The sequence below is a fragment of the Solanum tuberosum genome, unplaced genomic scaffold (genome assembly GCF_000226075.1).
Source record: "Solanum tuberosum cultivar DM 1-3 516 R44 unplaced genomic scaffold, SolTub_3.0 scf00746, whole genome shotgun sequence".
Classification (NCBI taxonomy): Eukaryota; Viridiplantae; Streptophyta; class Magnoliopsida; order Solanales; family Solanaceae; genus Solanum; species Solanum tuberosum.
In genome coordinates, this window is record NW_006239653.1 from 100,301 (window position 1) to 123,664 (window position 23,364).

At 31.6% G+C, this 23,364-nt stretch overlaps 4 protein-coding genes across 4 annotated transcripts; all 4 read right to left on the bottom strand.

Annotated features, from left to right (window-relative positions):
* Nucleotides 1-1,638: 1,638 nt before the first annotated feature.
* On the bottom strand, nt 1,639-5,423 carry LOC102580734 (rac-like GTP-binding protein RAC13). The gene is made up of 7 exons (XM_006367136.2): nt 3,786-5,423; nt 3,607-3,694; nt 3,021-3,130; nt 2,673-2,736; nt 2,493-2,557; nt 1,940-2,005; nt 1,639-1,850 (listed from the first exon to the last, which is right to left on the bottom strand). Exons 1-7 carry the CDS (start codon nt 3,882-3,884, stop codon nt 1,749-1,751), a joined length of 594 nt encoding a protein of 197 aa, XP_006367198.1. The 5' UTR covers nt 3,885-5,423; the 3' UTR covers nt 1,639-1,748.
* Nucleotides 5,424-5,555: 132 nt separating this feature from the next.
* LOC102581075 (28 kDa heat- and acid-stable phosphoprotein) lies at nt 5,556-9,959 on the bottom strand. The gene is made up of 8 exons (XM_006367138.2): nt 9,728-9,959; nt 8,641-8,678; nt 7,891-7,956; nt 7,502-7,585; nt 7,376-7,410; nt 6,446-6,531; nt 5,948-6,013; nt 5,556-5,861 (listed from the first exon to the last, which is right to left on the bottom strand). The coding sequence occupies exons 1-8, from the start codon at nt 9,792-9,794 to the stop codon at nt 5,827-5,829; spliced, it is 477 nt and encodes a 158-aa protein (XP_006367200.1). The 5' UTR covers nt 9,795-9,959; the 3' UTR covers nt 5,556-5,826.
* A 6,750-nt stretch (nt 9,960-16,709) lies between these two features.
* On the bottom strand, nt 16,710-17,653 carry LOC102581639 (phospholipase A1-II 1-like; the record flags this gene model as incomplete). Its single annotated transcript, XM_015305297.1, has 2 exons — nt 16,710-17,500; nt 17,579-17,653. Coding segments are annotated over 2 exons (696 nt in total), but the record flags the coding sequence as incomplete, so codon positions are not given.
* A 2-nt stretch (nt 17,654-17,655) lies between these two features.
* Nucleotides 17,656-18,157, bottom strand: LOC107057752 (phospholipase A1-IIbeta-like; the record flags this gene model as incomplete). Its single annotated transcript, XM_015305298.1, has 2 exons — nt 17,809-18,157; nt 17,656-17,742 (listed from the first exon to the last, which is right to left on the bottom strand). Coding segments are annotated over exons 1-2 (384 nt in total), but the record flags the coding sequence as incomplete, so codon positions are not given.
* Between the last annotated feature and the right edge of the window lie 5,207 nt (nt 18,158-23,364).

The following is a 23,364-nucleotide window of genomic DNA, read 5'->3' on the forward strand; positions in this document are numbered from 1 at the left end:
GGGTAAATATGAGCGGATACTCATATTAATTATCCATTCTGCCACCCCTAGATACAACTCACAAAAAATGTCAAAAAATATCTCATTATCCCCGAGGAGCCTTTAACTTCTGGCATGTATCAGACCTTAATATATATTCGGATATCAAATATTTATACCAAATCAATTTTTTAATTTATTATAATATATAGTGAAAATATACATTAGTTGATTATAATTAAGTGTTTCAAGTGTATATACATATATATAATATGCATTTATTGATTAACAAGAATTTCTTAATATTTATGGATTCCGGATACATCACTAGCCTTCCAGATACTTATGGGAAGGGATGTATTAGAGAGGGGATATGACATCCGGATATATAAGCGAGGAATGTATCAGAGAGAGGAGAGATGTATCAGAGAGGGGAGGGATGTATCCGAGAGGGAGATAGGGATGTATCACCGAGAGGGGAGGGATGTATCAGAGAGGGGAGGGATGTATCCGAGAGGGAAGGAATGTATCCAAGAGGGAGATAGGGATGTATCACTGAGAGGAGAGTGATGTATCCGAGAGGGTATGCTTGAAATATTTTTAAATGGTAGGAAATTTTAGAGATTATGATAAAATAAGATGTGTATTTAGGTAATTTTTCCTAAAATGATCTTTTAAATATATATGTAGCAAATGTGGAATCTCCAATGACTTTTTTATCGATTTAGGATAAAATAAGATGTGTATTTAGGTAATTTTTCCTAAAATGATCTTTTAAATATATATGTAGCAAATGTGGAATCTCCAATGACTTTTTTATCGATTTAGGATAAAATAAGATGTGTATTTAGGTAATTTTTCCTAAAATGATCTTTTAAATATATATGTAGCAAATGTGGAATCTCCAATGACTTTTTTATCGATTTAGGATAAAATAAGATGTGTATTTAGGTAATTTTTCCTAAAATGATCTTTTAAATATATATGTAGCAAATGTGGAATCTCCAATGACTTTTTTATCGATTTACTTCTTCATATTAAACCCGATAACTAAAAAACTCTGACTTCACCATTACAATGGATCTCAAAGACAATAATTTTCACTAACACTCACAATGAAAGTACTATACAGATTTGAGACTGAAGATAATTATCAATGCAACTATTACAATTATTGCGGTTGGTCTATGTTTCCCTTTCAACATTTTTTAAAGTGGCATCGGAAACTTAAACTGAAATACACATTTAAGGAAAGTACAAAATCTCATCAGTATATATCACTAGTATAATAGTTGTTCTAGCAAGTTGAATTTAATTTGTTTGAAAATAGTTGAACATTTTAGGGAAAAAAGACGTGACTATATCTCCAAATCTGCCCTTATTCAATCAGTGGAGGTGTTATTTAAGTGAAATGTTAGTGGATAGATAAATGATTATTTTAACAAATATTCTAGAAGGCAATAAGGAATAATAAAAAGAGAACTAGCTATTACAAGATTTTATAATAAGGAACAAATGTTAAAAAATGGAACTTTAATACATCAACTAACACCTAAATTATTAAAAAAAAAAAAAAAAAGGAAAATTACAACTGAGCCTTTTCTCTTATACTTTTACAAAATGATAAGAATATAATTGAATAATATTAATTATTAAAAAAAAAAAAAAAAAAGGAAAATTACAACTGAGCCTTTTCTCTTATACTTTTACAAAATGATAAGAATATAATTGAATAATATTTGAAATATGAAAAAGAGGCATATTAATATTCAAAGTATTGCACATAACGTCCTTCTTTTTTGGGGCCTTTTCTTCATCTTAGGGGGTCGCAATGCTACCTTAATTGCAGTATCAAATACAGCTTTCACATTCTGAAAAAAAATAAAATAAGATTGTTTATTTAGAGTGTAATTATTGTTCTAAGTATTGATTAATCTATAACGGAATTGTTAATTAATACCTGCTGAGTCTTGGAGCTGCACTCAATGTAGGCAACTGCTCCTATCATCTTTTTCAACTCCTCTCCCTAATTAAAGAAATAACAGAGTAATAAGCTCTTTTTTTTGTTAATCACTGATTAAAAATTTTAAAGTATAGTTAGTATAAGTGACTCATTTTATGTTGTAGAGATTTATGTTATTTGTTTGAAAAGTTGACCACAAAAACTCATACTTTTATATTAAAATGAAAAACTTCTTGTATATATACACATATGATGATATACAATGATATCCTTTCAAAAGCTCTTTGTATACATATATAATATATAATGATTTCATTTTCTGCAATTTGTCTCCACATATACAAGCCAAACCACTCGATGGCTAGTACCCGCTTTGCGTGGGAAAGTCAGACAACTCCATTCCCAAGATCTCTGATTAATGATGGAGGAATACTTATCGGCTCACTACCAGGCATCAAGATAGATAATGTATCAATTTGTTTGGAATTAAATTAAGACCTTTTTGTTTTTAGAAATTTGCTAATGATTGCAAGTCAATAATGGGACTCACCTGGGCAGTTGATATAGGAGTAGCCCCTGGATGATCACTTAAATATTGTTTGTCTTCCCTCAGGTCTAGCAAAATTAAATTTAAACAGGTATAAATCATATTGCACATTAGGTTATAATATGTGTTTTGATATATAATTATGACAAACTTAAAGATAATGAAATATTAAGTTGATCTTACCAAGTTTAGTTCCCACCAGAACAATTTGTATAGTAGGAGCATAGTGCCTTAACTCAGGAATCCACTGTTTGATGATCAACAATTAGAACTTTTGGTAAATGATTATCAAAAAATAAATCGCTAATGTACAGGACTAGAAATAGGGAAAATTATGTTTTAATATCTTTGGATCATCTAATTTTACGGTGTATAAATAATGTATACTTTATACTAAATATATGTATGGTATACATCCGTATACACAATATATACAGCCAAAGTGTATAAATGATATATACTTCGACCATGTTGATAAACTAGATGGCCGAGTATATTTACATAATTTCCCAAAAATATAAATGCACTAACCTTTTTGTAAATGTTCTCATAGCTTGCCTTGCTTATTAGAGAAAAAGCAAGCAAAAAGACATCAGCTCCTCTGTAACTTAATGGCCTTAGCCTGTTATAGTCTTCCTGTCCTGCATTTCACAATCAACTATTCAACAACACACAAAATCAAAATGAAATGTTCTTATATACCTACAAACAATATCCAAAAATATTCCCTCCAATGATATAAGTGAGGAATAAAAAAGACTCATAGTAGAATCAAAATTTTATATATGCACCCAAAGGTGTGGTCTAGTGGTCAATGAAATGGGTCGAGAACCATGAAGTTTCAGGTTCAAATTTCATCATAGACAAAACAACATTAGTTGATTTCTTCTCATCTGTCCTAGTCTTGGTGGACAAAGTTAACTGGTACTTGTTACTGGTGGAAACTAACATATATCCATGAAATCAATGGAGATGCACGCAAACTAACCCAGACACCACGTTATTAAAAACAAATCATATGGTGGAATAAATTTAGTATCTACGTAAATCCTACCCTCCTTAGAACTCCAACTTGTGGGACGACACCTGGTAGATTATTGTTGTAAAATAAATTTACCTGCAGTATCCCACAGGCCAAGGTTAACAGTGCTACCATCCACCACCACATTTGCACTGAAGTTATCGAACACCGTTGGAACATAATCCTATGGAACAACATTAATCTTATGAAGTTAACAACTCGTATACATGAAACGAAGAGAAGATTAAAGAAAAAAAGTGAATAATATATATTACCGTTGGAAAAGTATTACTAGTGTATGAAATTAGCATACAAGTTTTCCCAACAGCTCCATCACCAACAGTAACACATTTGATGAATCTAGCAGTAGTCATCTTCTTATAAACTTACTGCTTTGTTTCTTCTCTACAAGTTTTTTTAAAGATGAGAAACACTTTGTTTTTATTCTTCAATGATACATCTATCTTCTTAGCTAGTATATATCCTTCAAATACTTTTTTCTTTTCTCCTAATCATAACACCAACTTGTTTAAGTTAAAATAAGTGGATTTTGAAACTTAATGAAAAGATATTTGGCAATGTGGAGAGGGTTGGCATATTGGATTATACACCTAAGCAATCATTGCTTACACCACCCTTTTTACTTTCCTTTAACTTCAAGGCCAGATAGCCAAATGAAATAAAAAGGGGTTAAATTTTTTCAAAAAGAAAGTTTGTAAAGTAGGTGTAGTGGTGAGTGTTGGTTGGTTTAAGTGTTGAAGAAGCAATTTTATAAAGGATCAAAAGAGGGGAAAGGTTGCTTAATTGGACTATATACTATGATGATCAAAATAGAATATTTCAACAAATGAAAATTAAAAGTAGAGATATTTTCATAAATACACGTCCAACACAACAATTTTCATCCACATATATAGTGACCTAACTTTCAAATTATATACCATATGGATTAATTCAGTTAAGGGTTGAAAAACATGACTCATTTTAGTTACAAGTTTAAGTCAGGCAACTCATAATTGAGATTGAGAGTATAAGAGTGTCTTAGTTCAACTCGTTACGAAAACAAGTTTAAAAAATAGATAAAGAGAAAGACACATGAGACTAGTTCACTTTATTGTTTCTGCTTACCTTTAATGAAATTCACAATGATTAACGAACTTCATGTTCATATTAACTAAAAAGAAAAGATATCTGGAACTAGAACCCAAAGAATCTTTCATAGGCCTACTACCGTTACTGCAGTTCAGCTGGTCAGTACAACATTTGAAATGAGTAATTGTTGGGTCAACTGTTGTACAACAGCTTGGCTACTGATTCAATCTAACAAAGAATTCAAGCATACCAAAGGGCAAGGAAAAAGATTAAATAAACTCTTTTAGCACAAAGGCTATTATCTTATTCAAAGGCTCAGGAGATGACACGACTAATATGGAAAGTGCAACAGAGGCAGCGGACTATGATTCGTACTGGAGCATAATATGGGATGAACAACCTAAGCGAGCCAGGTCAAGAAAGGAAGTTACACAGCAATACAGAGCAGCAATTTGGCCGTTGTGAGCAGCGCGGCAACAGAGAGGAAAAGCATACGCATAGCTTGAACTGGCTATGGGAGAAGTCAGGTAAACTCCGCGGAACTTGCATTTAAATTCCTGCAACAATTGGATTTTAGGTGATCAACTCCAGAATAGTCATAGGCTTTCCCTACTCTGTAGTCGCACCAAACTCACAATTTCATCAAAACTTTGTTCAATTCTGATGATACACGTCTACTAAGCTCACCCAAGGTGTGTATGACATAAGTAGCCAGAAACTTGATAGTCAAGTTTGAAAAAAGCTGGTGAATATCACTATTTTATGCCCAAGATTAAAGAGAAATACAAAGTATGGAGCCAATACACGAAGAATCAAATCACATATATATTGTGGGGCGCCTAGAAGTGGAAGGAAAGGAACCTCAGTAACACTGAGGTCGTGTTTTCACTCTACAGCCAATCAAACACAGGGAAATAAGGGAGAACCACTTATTTTCATACCAAACACCACAGTTACCTAATACTGTAAAATAGTCATAGCTCAATAATTCAACCAACAAAAAAAAAGTATACCCTTCCCATGATTGTTCATGTTAAGGCCAGAACTATTGTGTATACAAGATTTAGAGCTTTAAAGTATACTTCCATGATTTCATCTATAAGATGTCTACTTATAAACTAGACAATAACATAAATGAACGGTGAAATATAAACTCCATCATTAGCCAAATATTGGTAGGGATATATCTTGTACTTGGGGAATCATTCATAGTACCATCATATGTTACTTGCGAGCTTCCGACTTCTTCTGTTCTTTGGCTGCACAGAAAATATGCAAACATTAACCCTAGCAAATAAAGGAAGAGAATCTTAGACAACCAGCGTGTAAGTATAGAAGAATGTACCAGCTTTCTCCTCCTCTCGCTTTTTGGCAGCATCTGCTCTTTGTTGTCGTATGAGAGCCAAGCGTTCTGCAAAATTACGAGATAGAATTAGAAGTAGCACTTTGCGATCAATAACAGAAGAAACACTGGTTCAAGTCCATGGCACATCATTTCAAAGTTCATTCATATCCAAGTTCTACAAAAGTGGAACAGCACAAAATCAATATATTTTACTTTTAATATGTGCCCAACCAGATGACAACTTATCCACTTCAAGCTTCACAGCTCAAATACAGTCCTTCACATGACCACATATTTACAAATGGTATGCTCATATTCAAGTAACAAGACAATTAAAATTAGACTTAAGAATAAAATTTGGTTCTGATGACAAAAACCTCAATCCATCCACCCAACACCTCAAACAATCTATTAAGTACAGAGAAAGAACTACAAGACCAGATAATTCTAAACAAAACAAATTAAGTCTATTGCTAGAGCATTGCTCTGTGATATTACCTAAATCTTTCTTAGCTTGATCTGTTTTTCCTTGTTCTTGCAGCCTCATATACCTCTCATGAGCTTGTTGTTTCTCTATCTCTTCCCTGTGAACAATTACCATGTAAATTAATAACGACATAGAAGTTAAAAGGACCAGAAGATATGTCACCAACTATGTTACCGCGTTGCATGTATCGGTAATAGAATTAATACACAAGACTTGAGATATTTCTTCCTTCTTTTAGCTTTGACTTGTCAACACCCCAAAGAACACAAAAAATACAATATAATTTCAAAAATATAACAATAACAAAAGGTTACAATTGTTCCCACTGTATGTAATTCAAGTTCATTGACACCCATTGAACCACACACACACACAAGTAGCTGGGATTTTGGATAGAGCGAAGAGTATTTCACATGCAAAGAAGCAGCTATCTGCAACAATGGCCTGGGAATATAGTCTTGTCGCAGAAAAATAATAACTTATCTCGGTTTAAATTCGGGCAGATTTGGCACATCCTGAACTTCCTAGACGTTGACAAACTCTGGCTAAAAGAAATAACTTTGGAAAAGATATTATTCCCTGTACATTCTCTCTGACAAAGGTTGATTACAAGTAAAAGGACCAAATCCTTTCATCTTGAATAAATATATCCCAACATCCTAGCAGTCATATGTCGTAATCATTAGAGTGGTGCAGGCAGTTAAAAAAATTGATGATAGAGAAATCTCAAAGATTAGTGACACAAGGTGTGAAACTCAAAAGATGCAGGACAGTAAAAACAATGAGAAGGAAAAATATATAGGGCAGTTGCTGAAATCCAAGAACAGAAAAGGGAGGGAGTATTCATGCAAAACATATAGGAGACATACAATAAGGCTTCTTTATCTGTGACTTCATTGGGATCGTATTTTAAAGGAAATACAAAAGAAGGTTCAACTAACCTTTCACGTCTTGAAAGCTCAGTTGTTTTCTCAATCTGCACAGAAAATGCCCACATTCAAAGTTACATCCAAAAACAATTAAATTGAAGTATTGAACAAATGCAAGTTCACCGTGCCCCATCTTACATCAACATTTTTAGCTTTCACGTTCTTTGGCTTCACCAAATTGGGGTTCTCAATCTCAATGATACCCTGGGTACCTTTCCGCTTCTGTTTGGAACAATAAAAGAAATGAGCCATCTGAATATACATTTTCCACAGCCACAAAGCATAGAGGACGCAAATTTCCAAATTAAATCAATTTCAACTTTGAAAGTGAGGATTCAAATAGTCAAAACCTCAAATAACTTGAGATTTAAGTATAGTATTTGTCACATATTCTTTTACAATAAGAAGTGCACTAGTTTTTCTAACTAAGGAAATACAAAAAAGATTAAAAAGTAGTAGTTGTCACAAACCGCTTACTCTTTCTTAAAATGTAAAGAAAATGAAGCAATGAATCATAGATAACTGACCTCTCCATCAGAATCTTCTTCAGATTCCTCTTCGGATTTCTCATTTTCCTCAGCTTCAACCTCTTCCTGAAGACCTCAAATTGATCACGCAGAGCACACAAATATAGAAGTTAAGCATGAAGACAATACTAATTATAAAGGCAATTTTCTTTCATCATATATCAGATAATTCATATTATTCAAATCATCAATCTCAGTTTACAAGCACAAGAGAAGATTTTTGATGACTGAGATATATTAACATCTAAGGACACAAACATAGAAGAAAATAGAATAAACATCCCAGACACAACGACAGCATGTCCTTAGAAGGGTAAGTTAATGAGGATGTTTTAACTATTAATAAGGCAACAAAAATGAAAAACTGTTTACAAGATAATGATCACCCGTTTGCACACACAACACAAACGTGACCAACTAACACATTCTAGCTCGTCATGAGAACACATTCACATACCACAAATTGTATCATTTGATAGTCAGACAATTCTTCTCTTACCACATCAAAAAGTTGATCGCAATAGCTATCATTTCACATGGTTATGTTTCATAAAGAAGTTAAGTTTTGAAGTTCCATGCAGTACAATAACCAACACAATTCAAGGAGAACACCCTAAATAATGTTGTGAAGCTGACCCATCAGTGCTAACCCCTCCTTACTAACATGTATACATAGACTAACTTCTAAAAGAAAGAAAGAGAATATAAATGTATTAGGAGCCCAGAAAAACTAAAGCCGGAGATATTCACCTGCTTAAACGTGCGAGGACGTCGAGAAGTACCAGCAACTGCAAAATAAAAGCAAATATCAAGAGCGACTTAGCAGAATATGTGCAATTCATTGCAGACATCCCAACCATGCCAACCATGCCATGTCGGCTCCAACATATCAACTATTTGAATTAATAGATATTTATAACCAGTGCCTTATTTAATAAACAGACTCGAGATAAAGCAGCCTGATCCCACAACTCTGCACTAGCATACAATTTTCAAATGGAAGAGATCTTGTTAACCATTACATGTATGGGAAGACGGAGAAATTGCATGAGCGAAGGGAGGGGAAATAGGAAGAAGGATCACCACTAACAGGAACCAAAAGATCATAGGGTTAGAGTTCCTTCATCATGCATGAATGAAGTCTCCCAGGTTCTTGAAATATTAGTTTGATGTTTGTGCTATATGTCTAAGCCACTCTTATTTGTGTTGTAGGTAATGCCTAAAGAAAAATCCTTTCTCCATTACTTAAGTGTATAAGCACATTAATCTGATATTTCAAGATACTGTAGTTATATTGCACCAGGCATAAACTGAAAACTGAGTTTCAACCTATTAAAGGATTCTACACAATGAGAAAAATAACTACTTTACGCTTTCCTCAAGAACCTGTTTTCTCATTCAAGTTTCTGCTACCAACACAAAGTAAAATCCTTCATGGCACACACACAAAATGAGCACTGCAAGGTTTATGAACATACAACTTCATCCATAATTTTTTTTAAAAAAAACATATCTACAACTACTTCAACTATCCAACTAACCATCAATTATAAGCAAACCTTCACTAAGTAAATTTTCAAACATACTCCCAACTAATTGTAAAAAGCAGCGTGAAAATCCAGCTAAATTCACCTAAGATAATAAAATTCTCCTAACAAATCTACCATAAGAAATTTAAACAAAATCAATTAACGCAACAGATAACGTTCAATCTCCAATCGACCTTTTACCCAAACAAAACAATTCGAATTCCAAGTAATAGATCTCAAAAATTGGTATAACAAATAAAAAAAGGAATCAACTTGGCGGTTCGTAAAGGTAAGTAAAGGAGACATACGCATCTCCTCAGGAGTGGAGAACTGGCGGCGACCAGTAGGCTTTCCCTTGAACTTTCCTCTTCCCATAGCTTTCGCCTTCTCACTGAATGAATCAAAGTTAACAGAAGAAGGAAAGCCAATTGAAGATGGAAAATCGAAGGGTTTGCTAGTTTTCGGAATTTCTTCTCTGCGCAAGAAAAAAAAGGTATTTTCAAAAGAAGAGAAATAAAGGGGAGAAAAAAACCCTAGCTTTTTTGGTTTTTTGGTGAGTGGGGAATATTTATGGTGCGAATGCTCGTATATTAGAAAGATGTTGTGAGTGGGAATCGAACAATTAAAGCGTTTTTTAACGATCACAGAAAGAGTGTATTCCGAATGGATTTGGGCCTTTTCGGTATGGAAAAGGCTTTTAGAATTTTGGGTTGGACCCCTTCGTGGACCTTCGAAAATATATGTGTCGTTTTTTGTATTGCGTCAAGAGAAATGACATAGATAAGATCATTGCTTACAGAGTTTTATTATCAAATTGATCTCAAAATTGAATCCCGGTGTTTTTAAGGGGGGTCTAAGTAAATAGCAAGAAGAAAAGAGAGCTAAGAGATTTTTTTTTCTAGATGAAGCGGTGGAGGTACATTATACTGGGGTGAGGTGATTAGACAGGATATGATGCTATCGAGGACATGGGTTGATATCTTTAATTTCTTACAAAATTCAAAATAATACCTACGAATTTCGTGAGGTTAGTTTTTGCGATCTCATAAGGTTGCTTTGAAAAAGAGACTAAGATTTTTAGGACATACTTTTGAGGTCGTTTTTTACGGTTCTTTTAATGGTGAACTGGTGATGAATAAATGTAAGAGTAGGAATTTAAAGAAGGGAAAAAGGACAAATATGTTTTCGAACTATCGTAAATGATATGCATATACTCTTTATTATACTATTGAGATACTAGAGTCTCTGCCGTCCAAAAACTAGAGCAGAAGTGTCCACTTTTTAAACGGTAGGAACACTAGTATCTCAATAATATAACGAAGGGTATACGTATATCATTTACGATAATTGGGGGTATATTTATCTTTTTTCCCTTTAAAGAAAGAATTCTCCTTTCTATGAACGCCAATTAATTTTACAATGTTGTTGTTTCATTGTTTGCACAATTAATAAAACTGGGACAGGTAATAGTTAATTGATAAAAAAAAGACTTTACAAAAGTATAAGCAGATATTAACTTTAATATTTGTACATATTCAAATGAATTAATTGGCATAAATATATTATTTAAACAAAACCTAGATTCACTAAATTCACATTAGAATTACTAGCTCCGCCCTATAAGTATAAGTACATTTCTCATTTTGATTAACTAAGCTACAATCAAATATTTGCAGGTTTCAAGACCATCTCTGGTGTGATTTTGGAAGAACGAACCTAGGGATTATTCATCTTCATAGGTCCTCTCATTTTATTTATTTTTTATTTATACAATATTCAACCTTAGTATATTTTAATGCATAAATGATCTCAAAGAATTAAACGATGCAATATCATAAGTTACAATTCAACTTACTTTACGTAATAATGAAACATAGAACTTAGCTAAATTGTGCTCTAACATATTTTAAGATCCAGAAATATATATATGTACATCTTTTAAACAAAGAAAAAATCTTTTTGGCCAGAAAATTTTATCAGAATTTGGTCAGAATGGTATTTTACTTATGTTATTTTACCCTTTTAAACATTTTTACCCTTTTAACTTTAATACATTTTAATTAAAAAATATAAAAAAAGATCAATTTATTTTAAAATAAAAAATATATTATAATTTTTTAAAATTTCTGACCAAATTTTCTGGTCATTTAGCATTACCCTTAAAACAAAATTATAAGTTTTCAAATATCTTCATAACTAATCTCTACAACTATACTTCTTTTCAGTATTAGACAAATTTTATATCTTTGACTATTCATTTTCCAATGCGTTTTCCAATGCATCATGAAGAGGAAGGAAGAAGCAACGGATTAGTGACATCTAAGACTAGTTTCGCTTCCTTACTTGCTTACTATAGTTGCTTATTTCCTCTTATCGACAAGCAAGGAGTTTTCTCACCAAATAGCAGCTGCACCGATGAAACAAGGGAGTTTTTTCGCAGAGACAGGGGAAAACAAGCATTCAATGAGGTATGATACCACACAAGAAAAACAAGTTGCAGCAGATTGTAGACCAATGTACAAGTGTATCTATTTATTTGCGACATAAGTCTCAGCTTACAACCGATTAACGACCGACTTCAAGGAAGTAAGGGAATCAAGCCGGTAAGCCAATTCTGTTTCAGGTACGACAAGTCCATTTTGCACTTGAAGTGAGCTTGAGTTTGCCTGATCGTCTATAGGATTAGCCTCGCGAGTAGGGACTTTATTTATTGTATCGATCTTTCAGACTGGCTCAATAGGGTCCCATACCTTCAAAAGAATAAGGCGGAGGGAGGGCTAATTTTGGAAGATAGTAGGCCCTTTCTTCAGAATAATCAATTAGGTTATAATCCTACGCACGTCTGGAAAATACTTTGGCGCCTTCCCTACAGGAACTCAGTCTTGCTTCCATCGCCGTAGCCTTTGCTATGCCTCATCTTTCCTTCTTCGGGCTAGGGCACTTGTGTAAGCACAACAATGAACCGCGGCAAACCCTCAAACGACCTATCTAAGATTATGAGGGGATCCTCAATAGTGGCGACCCTTTCACTCTTCAACAGACTGATACATGTACCGAATGCGCATACGGGAAAGTTGACTCCTACGTTTGGAACCAGGGCGGTTGCTCTAAGAAATCATTTTTTTCTCGTCCATTCAGGAGGGTGCGAACACACCTGCGCGGATTACATGCGATAGTTACAAGAATGACAGGAAAGTTAACAGTACCCGACGACATTCAGGGATGGATGTAGACCCATCGGGCAGGGATAATCATTCCGGTCCTGGTAGAAGTGGCGACCATTCTCAAGAATGAAAAAGACTGCGCTGAGGGAAGCCCTATGAGTCACTGAAATGACGGCAGGAGTGCCCTTTTTCTATCAACAGATGGAAGTTCTTTTTCGCGATATAGATGTAATTTCATTAATTCAGTACTTAAGGTCTTCCCTCGTCAAACGAATAAAAAAAGGTTGGCTTTTCGTTGTGCTCCTTTTTTTCCGTTATAGGGCGGAGAGATGGAGGCAACTGAAACTTTTAGAGTTGAGTTTACGCTCTTTCCTCCTCTTTCGATAAATTTTTCATAGTCGTAGTCGTACTCTGAGATAGAGAGAATCCCGGGATGCATAGCTCTTAGAATAGCTTATAAACGAGATCGTATAAACCTACCCCAGTGGTCATCTGATACTAGTAGAAGTGGCTATGGTAAAAATGCTTTCCAATCCGTCACGTCGTCCCATCCTCCTAATGATATATCCAGAACTTCTTGTTTCCGGGGGCGAATCTATCAAATTTGATCAACCATTAACGAGTAATCCTAATGTAGGCAGATCTGGTTAGGGCGATACAGAAATAGTATTTCAAGATCTATTACGTGTCCAAATACTTTTGTTCTTCTTGGCATCTGTTATTTTGGCACAAATCTTTTTGAGAAAATCTGAAAGGGGTTCCGTACCTTATTTCCCTTCAGCGTTATTACGCTGGGTGTTATTCTAAGAATGACACTATGTCTGTTCCAGTTTCATTGACCCGATGTGGAATTTACAAGATCATACATGCGGTATTACGAAAACACGTAAGGGCAAAGCCTGATCATGGTGATTTTTTGGTCAGGATATATCTATCTTGGTTTGGATTATCAAAATAGATTGCAGTGGCTCCTAAAGTGAAGAAAGACACTTTCCAATCAATTACGACTCCTCACTCAGATATTGATAGTATCCGTGAAGTTCTTGGAGAAATGAAATCTTTCAAGTCTTTGCAACCGAAGTGAGCCGAGGAGCCGAGTGACGTGCCAGCGCTACTAATTGAGTGTCAACACCTAGCTGTGCTGTCAGTATGAAGGTAGTCGGCGCCTTTCAAAGCACTTTCTATTTCTAGTTAGCGCTATTTTTTTATTGCAGCTAGCACGCTTGACTAATAAAGGTCCTCGCCCTCTTAGGCACATGATTCTAAAGATTCAATCTCAAAGCGGTACTAAAGATTAGGCAGAAGAAGAACTATAACTAGAATTCTTCGCCCCTCCCCTTGTACCAAGAAGCAAGTTCGAAACATAAGGATAATGGGCTCGTCTATTATAAGTTATTAGTTTACGGAGCTATCTCAAATATCTCGAGTAAGGAGACAGGACGGGTTTGAAAGGGAAAAAGGACAGGGTCTTACTTACTTAAAAGTAAAAAAAAAAAGGAAGTTTCATGTCTTAGTTTCACTTCCTTGAACTGGCTACTACCGCACATCGTGCCCTTGCTTGGTGGGTCGTTAATTAATCAGTTTTTAAAAAAGGGATGGATTTCGACCTTTCTTTGAGTCGTTAGGCTAGTAAAGCGCTACTTCTAAAACGATCGTTAAGGTCATTCACTCGATTCCCTGCTGTCCGTTCATACCTTACAGCGAGTATGATAGATGTCTATAATATTTGGCTTACTTTCGAATTCATTGTTGGAGAAAGCAAAAATGATTCCTTCTGGTTGTCAGATCTTCTCACCCTGTCTGCTTTGGCTGTCTGTTCGTAATGTTTCATTCTTTTCTTCGATTGATTGAATTATGAAATGGAATCATGAATTAGATTCGAACCAATATTGCTTTTGTGACTTTCCCTTTAGTCGATCATGATGGGAAGATCCCGCTGCCCCAAGATCTCGGCACCCCTCTCACCGAAAGGTGAGATATTTGCCTAACCAATACCAATGCGATCCATTTCTTTCCATTCCTCTCCGGTCCGGTCCATTATGAATTGATAGTATTCCATTCCAAATCCTTCCCAATACCTCCCAAGGAAAATCTCTAATTTGGATCCCAAATTGACGGGTTAGTGTGAGCTTATCCATGCGGTTATGCACTCGTTGAATAGGAATCTGTTTTCTAAAAGATCCTGGCTTTCGTACTTTGGTGGGTCTCCGAAATCCTTTCGATGACCTATGTTGAAAGAATATTTATCTAATCCAATTGATTGCGTAAAAGCCCGTGGTAGCAACGAAACCAGGGAAAGTATACAAAAAAGACAGTTCTTTTCTATTATATTAGTATTTTCTATTATATTAGATATATTAGACTATTATATTAGTATTAGTTAGTGATCCCGACTTAGTAAGTCCTTTTTTCCGTGATAAACTGTTGGCACCAGTCCTACATTTTGTCCCCTTAACCTTGAGTAGAAGGACAAGAAAGAGATTATTGGTTTTCTTTCTCCCGCTTCTTCATCTGCGCTCATCAAACCAACTTTGCTCTTTGGGAGATGAAAGAGAGGTCGAAGCAGACATTTTGAAATGACAACATCGAAGATATATTTCTATATATACATGGTTACAATTATCTCGAAATGTGTTCCAGAAAAAGCAGCCTACTTGTGGGACACTGTGTACTTATTGCATCTACGATAAGCAAGTGAATGTGACTGGTGCGTGGCAAACGGTTCATCAAGCCATTTTTTGCCTCAACTCCCTAAATAGGAATAAGGATAATTTCCAAATTCGGGTAAGAAATTCGCACCTGACTGTGATAGTCCTCTTGATACCTTTATATTCCCAACAAATTAAATTGAAATATTAAAAGCTTATAAGGAAATAACTACCACTATTTATAGCTATCCCATCACTACTAATGCTTGCCATCCTCTCATAATTGACTGTATGAAAAGGACACAATGAATCTACAAAAGAACATTAAAAAAAAAAACTCTCACACTTTAATTATTTATTCATTTTTGAATTGAGACACCTACTTAAAAAGCAATGAATAACATAGTGAGTTTATCATTTTACTCCTATTAATTATGAAGTAAGTGAATTAAAAACTTAAGATTTTCAAGAAGTTCTATCTTTTTCAAAGTAATTAATTAAGGATATAATAGATAAAAAAAATTTATCCTTTCTTAATTTGTCAAAATAGACAAATATAACTAAAAAAAGAAAAAATGAACAAATAATTAGGAACAGAAGAAATATTATCTTTTCGTGCGTATATGTATATCTAAAAGATTAGTACGGACAGAGGAATTCAATTCTTGATTATTGATTATATAAATATGACCTATCTTCATAGAAATATTATTTTATTCAATAAGCATAGTGCATGTTTAATAGTATGTCTTTATCTTACATGGTTTAACTTTTAACATATTGGATCTTAATTTATTACTTAATTGCATTGTATCTTAATCTACTTGTACGATATAACATGGTTTAACTTTAACATATTGGATCTTAATTTATTAATTGTATCTTAATCTACTTGTACGATATAATTAAGACACTACTATAACTACACATTATAAATACACATAGATAAAATCTTACCGACATTAGTTAATTGGATACAATGTCGTTATAGGTTATAAAGATATTTACAAAAATGTTAAGTGCCACTTAAAACGTAAATTTGATGTTAGTTACAGCTAAAGATCATTTTCGGAGAAAAAATATTTTCTTTCTTCCAACTTTTGTCAGTGATCGATGGATCAGTGGAACTATATATTCATATTTTATTTTGTAACTAATTACTACCTTGTACTAATTACCGTACATTCTTATCTTTAAGTTTTAAATTCATTTAACAGATATGTACTACTTGTTTATCAATATCCAATTTTAGGATTGAGATGTTTCAGTCTATTCAATTCTTCATTTCTTTACATGAAATAATTCATCGATTAAATTTATAACTCGCCTTATCACATCATGCATGTGAAATATATCTAACATATGAGTAAATAATAAATTTGATTGAGTTCTTTTTAACGATAGTCATAAATGATGTGCGAAAGGGTCTGAAATTTAATGAAGTACAACATTTAAATAGCCCTTCTTAAAAACATGTATACAAAATTAACAAAACAAGTTTAACTTAAGGTGCAGAAAGTACAACTTAATTACAACACACTCATATGTATTTTTGCATATGATGTGTTTGTAATAACCTTTATTCAAACATTACATGGAATTAAAGAAATAAAATTAAAATAGCAAGTACATTAAACTCCAAATTAAATTAAACCTCAGCCACAACTATGTCATACTCCTCTCGATCATTGAGAACCCATTTTCCATCTTCTTGTTGAACCATTCCTTTGTTCTTCACAGTCCACCAATTTGCTGGGACAAGATACTCACTTTTCAATGCACCTGAAGATTTGTTAACAAGCGCGATATCACGATCCACCTCTAGTTTAAAACCTGTTAAAAGTCCTATACCTTGAGTTCCCGCAACTCCATGCATGTAACACTCCAAATTATGCCATGTGAGGATATCTCCAGGGAGATTTAAATAAGGGGATTTTGTGGTGTCGATTATTATTTCCTGCCCAACGTCGAGATAGCCAATAGGTGGGTATTTTGGAACAATATCCAATATGTTATGAATTCTCATGATGTGAAGGTGTTTCAATTTGTTAAATGCGTTAACAAAATTGAGATCTCCAACTTTAGGACTTGCAAATACAAAAGCTGTCACTGGAAATTCCTTCCCATTACTTGACTTGTTTATTTTATTGTAAGCTATGTCAACTGCATTCAGAGTCGCAAGGGATGCACCTAGGCTATGCCCAGTCACAGTTATGCTCACCTCTTCATTCTTATATTCCTCTACCAATCTCTTCACTTCTTCAAGGACCTATACGTAACGTACTTTTTAATTAAATGGCATTAAATCAAAATATATGTGCGAATTCAAGGTCAAAATTATATATACCTGATCTCTAGCACTTGTTTTATTAAACTTTGATCGTGCACTTTCTGATGTATAAACGTTGTAGAATCCATGATCTGAATTGTTCCTCTCCAAGCAATCACAATATCCCTTCTTCCTAGTGAAACTTTACCCTCATCAGTAGCCACAGCAACATATCCCATAAAATTCGACTCCTTACTCCATGCTTCTCTTGACAATGATTTCGTAATGAAAGCATCAGGAAGTGGAAAATTTGATTCCGTAATGACAGTATCAGGAAATGGCATGGATGAAGTAGCATAGAAATATTTGGTTACGCGATACTTCGATGCATCAAGGCCAACATTAGAAAAAAGATTTTCCATCGAGTATCTGCTAGCTCCTGCATATTTTGATGCTTTATCAGAAATGAAGGTGTCGTAAGTCACTTCAGCTTTTTCTCCATATTGAATGATATATTTACGTAGATCAACATCCAAGGGGTTTAATAACCCATCCCAATTTTTTTTCCCACTAAGTTCCTCCCATTTCTCAGCCATGCTAGACATTTTTTTTTTTTCTTTTTGTTACTCTTAGTTTTTTCTTGGTATGTGAACTACATTAAGCCCATGAATTTATAGGGAAGCAACTTCGTTGATCTCTTAAGGTTTTTCAATTTTCATGCATGAAACACGTTTTGATTTTAATTTTTTATTTTATTTTTGTGAATTATTGTCATAGTCCAGTAATAAATGATTTAACCAAGAAAGCATTAAAAATAGTACTAATAAAATAATGATTTCCATATTGAATTTCTGAACTACTACCACCATTAGCATTTCGCTGTTTGGCCATATGAAGAACATTTTGGCATATTTGAAATAATATATAGGGAGTATTAACTTCAAACTTCAAATATAGAATTAAATTGCATCAAGTTTTAACTTGCAAAACTTCAACTCGGTCTGTTTTACCAGCAAGGTTGTGGCGGAGGGGTAATTACTTCTCCATCTTTAATCAGAGGTTTCGGGTTTGAGTCCCTCTAGAAATAGAGTCACTTTGTGGGACTTCTCGGCGGGTATCCAGATTTAATTGAGCCCCATTATGAGTATTGAACATCGAGTGGGAAATCGTGAGTATCAGCGCTTAGGTATTAATTTATCCTTCCTTAATTTATGTTTCTAATTTGTTTTAATACAAAACTTCAAGTAGATGATAGAGCTTTGTATTTTTATTTATGTGTAAATAAGGGATTCGGATCCTCTCCATTTTCCTTCCCTTCATTTTTCTCAAGTTCTTGCTTGGATATGAGACACATGACATAAGTAAAAACTAATGGTTAAGATTTAATTGAATAAACAGAAGATTTTAATTATGATTTAGATAATTAATACTTCATAAGAAAAATGTCAAGACCACAATCATAATAATATATTATCTTGTCCATAAATATTTTTTTTTTCTTACTAGTATTATCTTCTGTTTTTGTCCATAAATATATTATAAAATAATTTCTCTTTTTCTAATTATTTTTTCCCTGCGAGTATTTTTTTCTATTAATTATATGTACACTAATTTCAAAGAGAAAGTTCAAAGTTGCTTTCTAAGACCTACTCATTTTTATTTTTATTTTAAAAAACAAATGGAAGATAAATACTCATAGGAAAAAAATTTAGAAAAGAGAACAGTTTTTATAATTTATTTATGGACAAGATATTATATTGTTATGACTTATGATTATGGTATTATTATTTTTCTTATGAAATATTAATTATATAAATCATAATTAGAATATTATTTTCATCTAAATTTTAGCCATTGATTTTTATCTATGCCATGTGTCTCACATCCAAGTAAGAACTTGTGAAAAATGGAGGGAAGAAAAATGGAGAGGAGCCGAATTCGTAAATAAGCTACTTATTGAATAGTTTGAATTTGTAGAGGGGAAAAGTAAGTTCCAAATTACATATTATTTGACAATAGAATAACGAAAATCATATAATATAGGTGGATTTCATCACTTTATTAATGCATTGGTAAGAAACACCAACCAACTTGCTGATTGTTTTTTCCGACTACCTAAACTTATTACTTAACAAAATTCATTTTTAACGTGCGTGCATTTTATAATATTTGATAGAATGATTTTCATTAGGCGCGGTTAAAATTAAATTATAATTGATAATATAATTTAGATGTATTTATTGGGTTGGATTATCGAATTAATGATTTGAAAGAGACAATTCTTAAACAGAAAAAAAAAAAAAAAAAAAAAAAAGATAGTCGGAAATTTTAGGAAAAATCTTTTTGATTAGAAAAATTTGGCTAGAATGGTAAAAGGACATGTTCACACTATAAACTAGTTTGTTTTTGGACATTTTTGCCCTTTAACTCAAATATTGAATATATTCTTCAATTATGTTTCCAATGCATTGAAAATGATTGATGAGATTAATTATTTATGATTTCATAGTTATACATTAAAAATGAACCACAAAATCCACCAAAGAAAACATAAGTTTTACCCACTCTTCTCTCTTGAAATTTTCAAGATCTAAAAAAAAAAAAATTGTTTTAAAAAAAATTAAAAATGTAAGCGTAGTAATAAAAAACTAAATAATAAAAAAAGTAGTAAAAAATATATCTCTTTTTCAGTTTCAAAAATTCCTCCTTTTTACTTATTCTTTTTTGTTTATTTATTTTCCATTTCTTATTTCTTAATGATAAAAAGAGAAAATTTAAAAAGTATAAAAGAGGAGTAAAGTGTAGATGATCTAGTTTAGTTTATAATTTCTAATCTTGAAAAGATAAATTATATCTAAATTTAAATATTAAAAATTTATATCTATAATACTCAAAATTAAAAATCTGAAATCTACCGAGTTGGCAAAACAATTACTCCTATTTATTTCAAGAAGTTGATGTTACACATCGATTTCTAGAAAGAAGTTAAATAATAAAAATATACTTTATTTGATTATACTTAGAATGTATGTGAGCGAAATATGAAGAAAATTGAAACTATAATAATGTTTCTCTTATTATGTGATTGTCTTCATATCCTCAATCTTATATGAATCATATCATACACAAATAAAGACTCATTAAAATTAATATTTTTTTATATTTTGGTACTAGAGACGTATACAAATATTTTTTGGATAAAAATGTTGATGGCACTTCATTGAAAAATTATAATAACACGGAAAGGATATAGAAAGTTCTTTATGATTTCAAAATAAACTTTTATAAAAGAAATTGAACGAAAAACATCTTCATAGTTCTCCGATGATAATGACAACACAAATTTGTTAAGCATGAACTATCAAAGTTTCATAACATATATATTTTTCTTTATTGGTATTATTTGTTGTTTTATAAAAAAAAATGTTTGTTATTAAATGATATGTTAAAATATTAAGTTTACATAGTTATAGTCATAATATTAATATTATTTTTCCCTCAAACTAATATTTTTTTGAAACTGATTATGAATTTTTATAATTAAGTAATTTTTTTTGTATTTATTATATAAATAAATTTAAATTACATTTTACATAATTTTTTAAATATATGTAAAATAGTTTAATAATAACAGTGAATACTCAAAACACTCTAGTTCATATGTACAACCCTAGATAACAAACCAAAAGAGCCAAATATTGTAGTCTTGTGCCCCTGTGTTATGTCAGTTTGATGGTTTGAGAATCATTACTTATATTTGTTACTAATATGAGCTCTAATTAGGTAATTGTAGTAATTATTAGTATGTTAAAAAAAATTAAGCTATGCATAAAAAATAAAAATATAATTTGAAAATATTTCAAAAATGACAATCAAAACTCAAAGTACTTTAACATTAGTATACATTGACACATTATAGAAATACTTAAAATCATATGGTCCATAAGCGACGATTCTATTTAACAATAACCGAAGATAGTTACACATAATGTTATAGTTTTGCATATTTGCTAATTATGTTTTAAAAAATTAAACTACATGTTTAAATAATTAAGTGATATCCCTAGTTAATAACAAGCTAAGAGTATTTCAAAAAAAAAAAAAAAACAAGCTAAGAGAGTGTTTACACATTAATGTTACAGTTTTGCTCCTCTATATTATATCGACTTGATAACTTATAAATTATTATTGATACTTGTTATTAATATGAGCTCTAATTAAATAATTTAACGAATTATTGTGTTTAAAAAAATTTAAATTATATATTACTATTTTTTAATATAATATAAAAATATTACAATAAAAACAATCAAAACTCAAAACACTTTATAGAGATCAATATATTATAAAAATCATAAGATTCATATTATAACTTATAAGTATCAATCCTAATTAATTACACTAAACATTTGTATACTATATATGTTCAATTAAAAATAGACCCTCTATATTTTGAAATCAAACGTTCACATCTTCTATATTATAAAAATCATACAATTTTTTCCACCAATAATGTTATTTCTAATTTCCTAAAAAAAATATAAACATTGTATAGAATAAATGTTCTGCGTAAATGAAATTCTATCTAACTAATTATATATACATAATTTTAAAGCAAGAAAATAAATAAAAAGAAATTATATATAATAAATATTACATTTAAATAAAATTATAAATAATGTACGTATTTAAATTAAAAGAAAGTTATTACTAACCGTTGATATATCTTATTAACTAATTTGTATCACTTAACATTTTAAAAAAATATTAATTATTTTTAAATCAAATGCATGAATGAAAATTTTATTTCCATTTTAAAATTTTGTTAGAATAATTTCACAAAAACTATATATTTATAATTTTAGTTTATCGTTTAATAATTTATTTTAATATATTTAGTTATAGATAAACTCATTGAAAGTGTAAGTATAGAATTTTCACACTACATGAAGCGTAAGTGTGTTATTTTAAAATTAAATTATAATATAATTTTTTTTATATATTAATTATTTATATACAAAAAAATATGAATTTATATCTCAAAAACAGTGTTTTTTCTGTTATCTTATAGAGTTGCTTTATTGGAGACATAAAATAGATATTTATTTTTGTTAGTTTCTTTTTTAATTTACTCCACATTTTTAATTTTTTTTAAAAAGAGCCGGGAGAATTAAATAAAAGGTAAGTTAAAGAAGTAGAATGACGAAAAACGAGAAGAAAAATGAATTTGACGAAGAAACAAAACTGTTAAATATTTTATTAGGTGGGATTCAAAACATTAATCTTATCAAAATAATAAATGCTTTATACAATTTACTAGAAAAGAGCAAGCCTTAATTTGAAGAAAAAGGGTTATAACTGTCTTTTCAAAATTCTGGCCAAATTTTTTTGGCTGTTTAGCATCTCTCGAAATTTTATATGTTAATCCATTTGTCTAAATTCTTATAAATAATGAATTATCAATTTAAGAACGAATTGTCTAATTTTTTTTTATCGAATTAATCAATAATATGTTAACCCATTTTACTTGTCCCCTGTCTCCTCTCCCACTCTAAATTACTTTAATTTGCTTCAAAACATCTATCATCATTTGCTACTGATCACTCCAATTACTATTGTCATTGTCTATATATATATAATAAAAAAAATTTACTCCTCCACTGATTTTATTTCTATATTAGATAATCGATAATCAATGAATAATCATTAAGTCAAATATAAAATTAATTAATATCTTATTGATTCTGTAGAGATTTAGCACATATAAAAATTAATAATAAATACACGAATTATTAAATATAAAAATCAAATCAAACCATATGATAATCACCCTGACCCCTAATTTCCTTGAGAATAGTATCCTG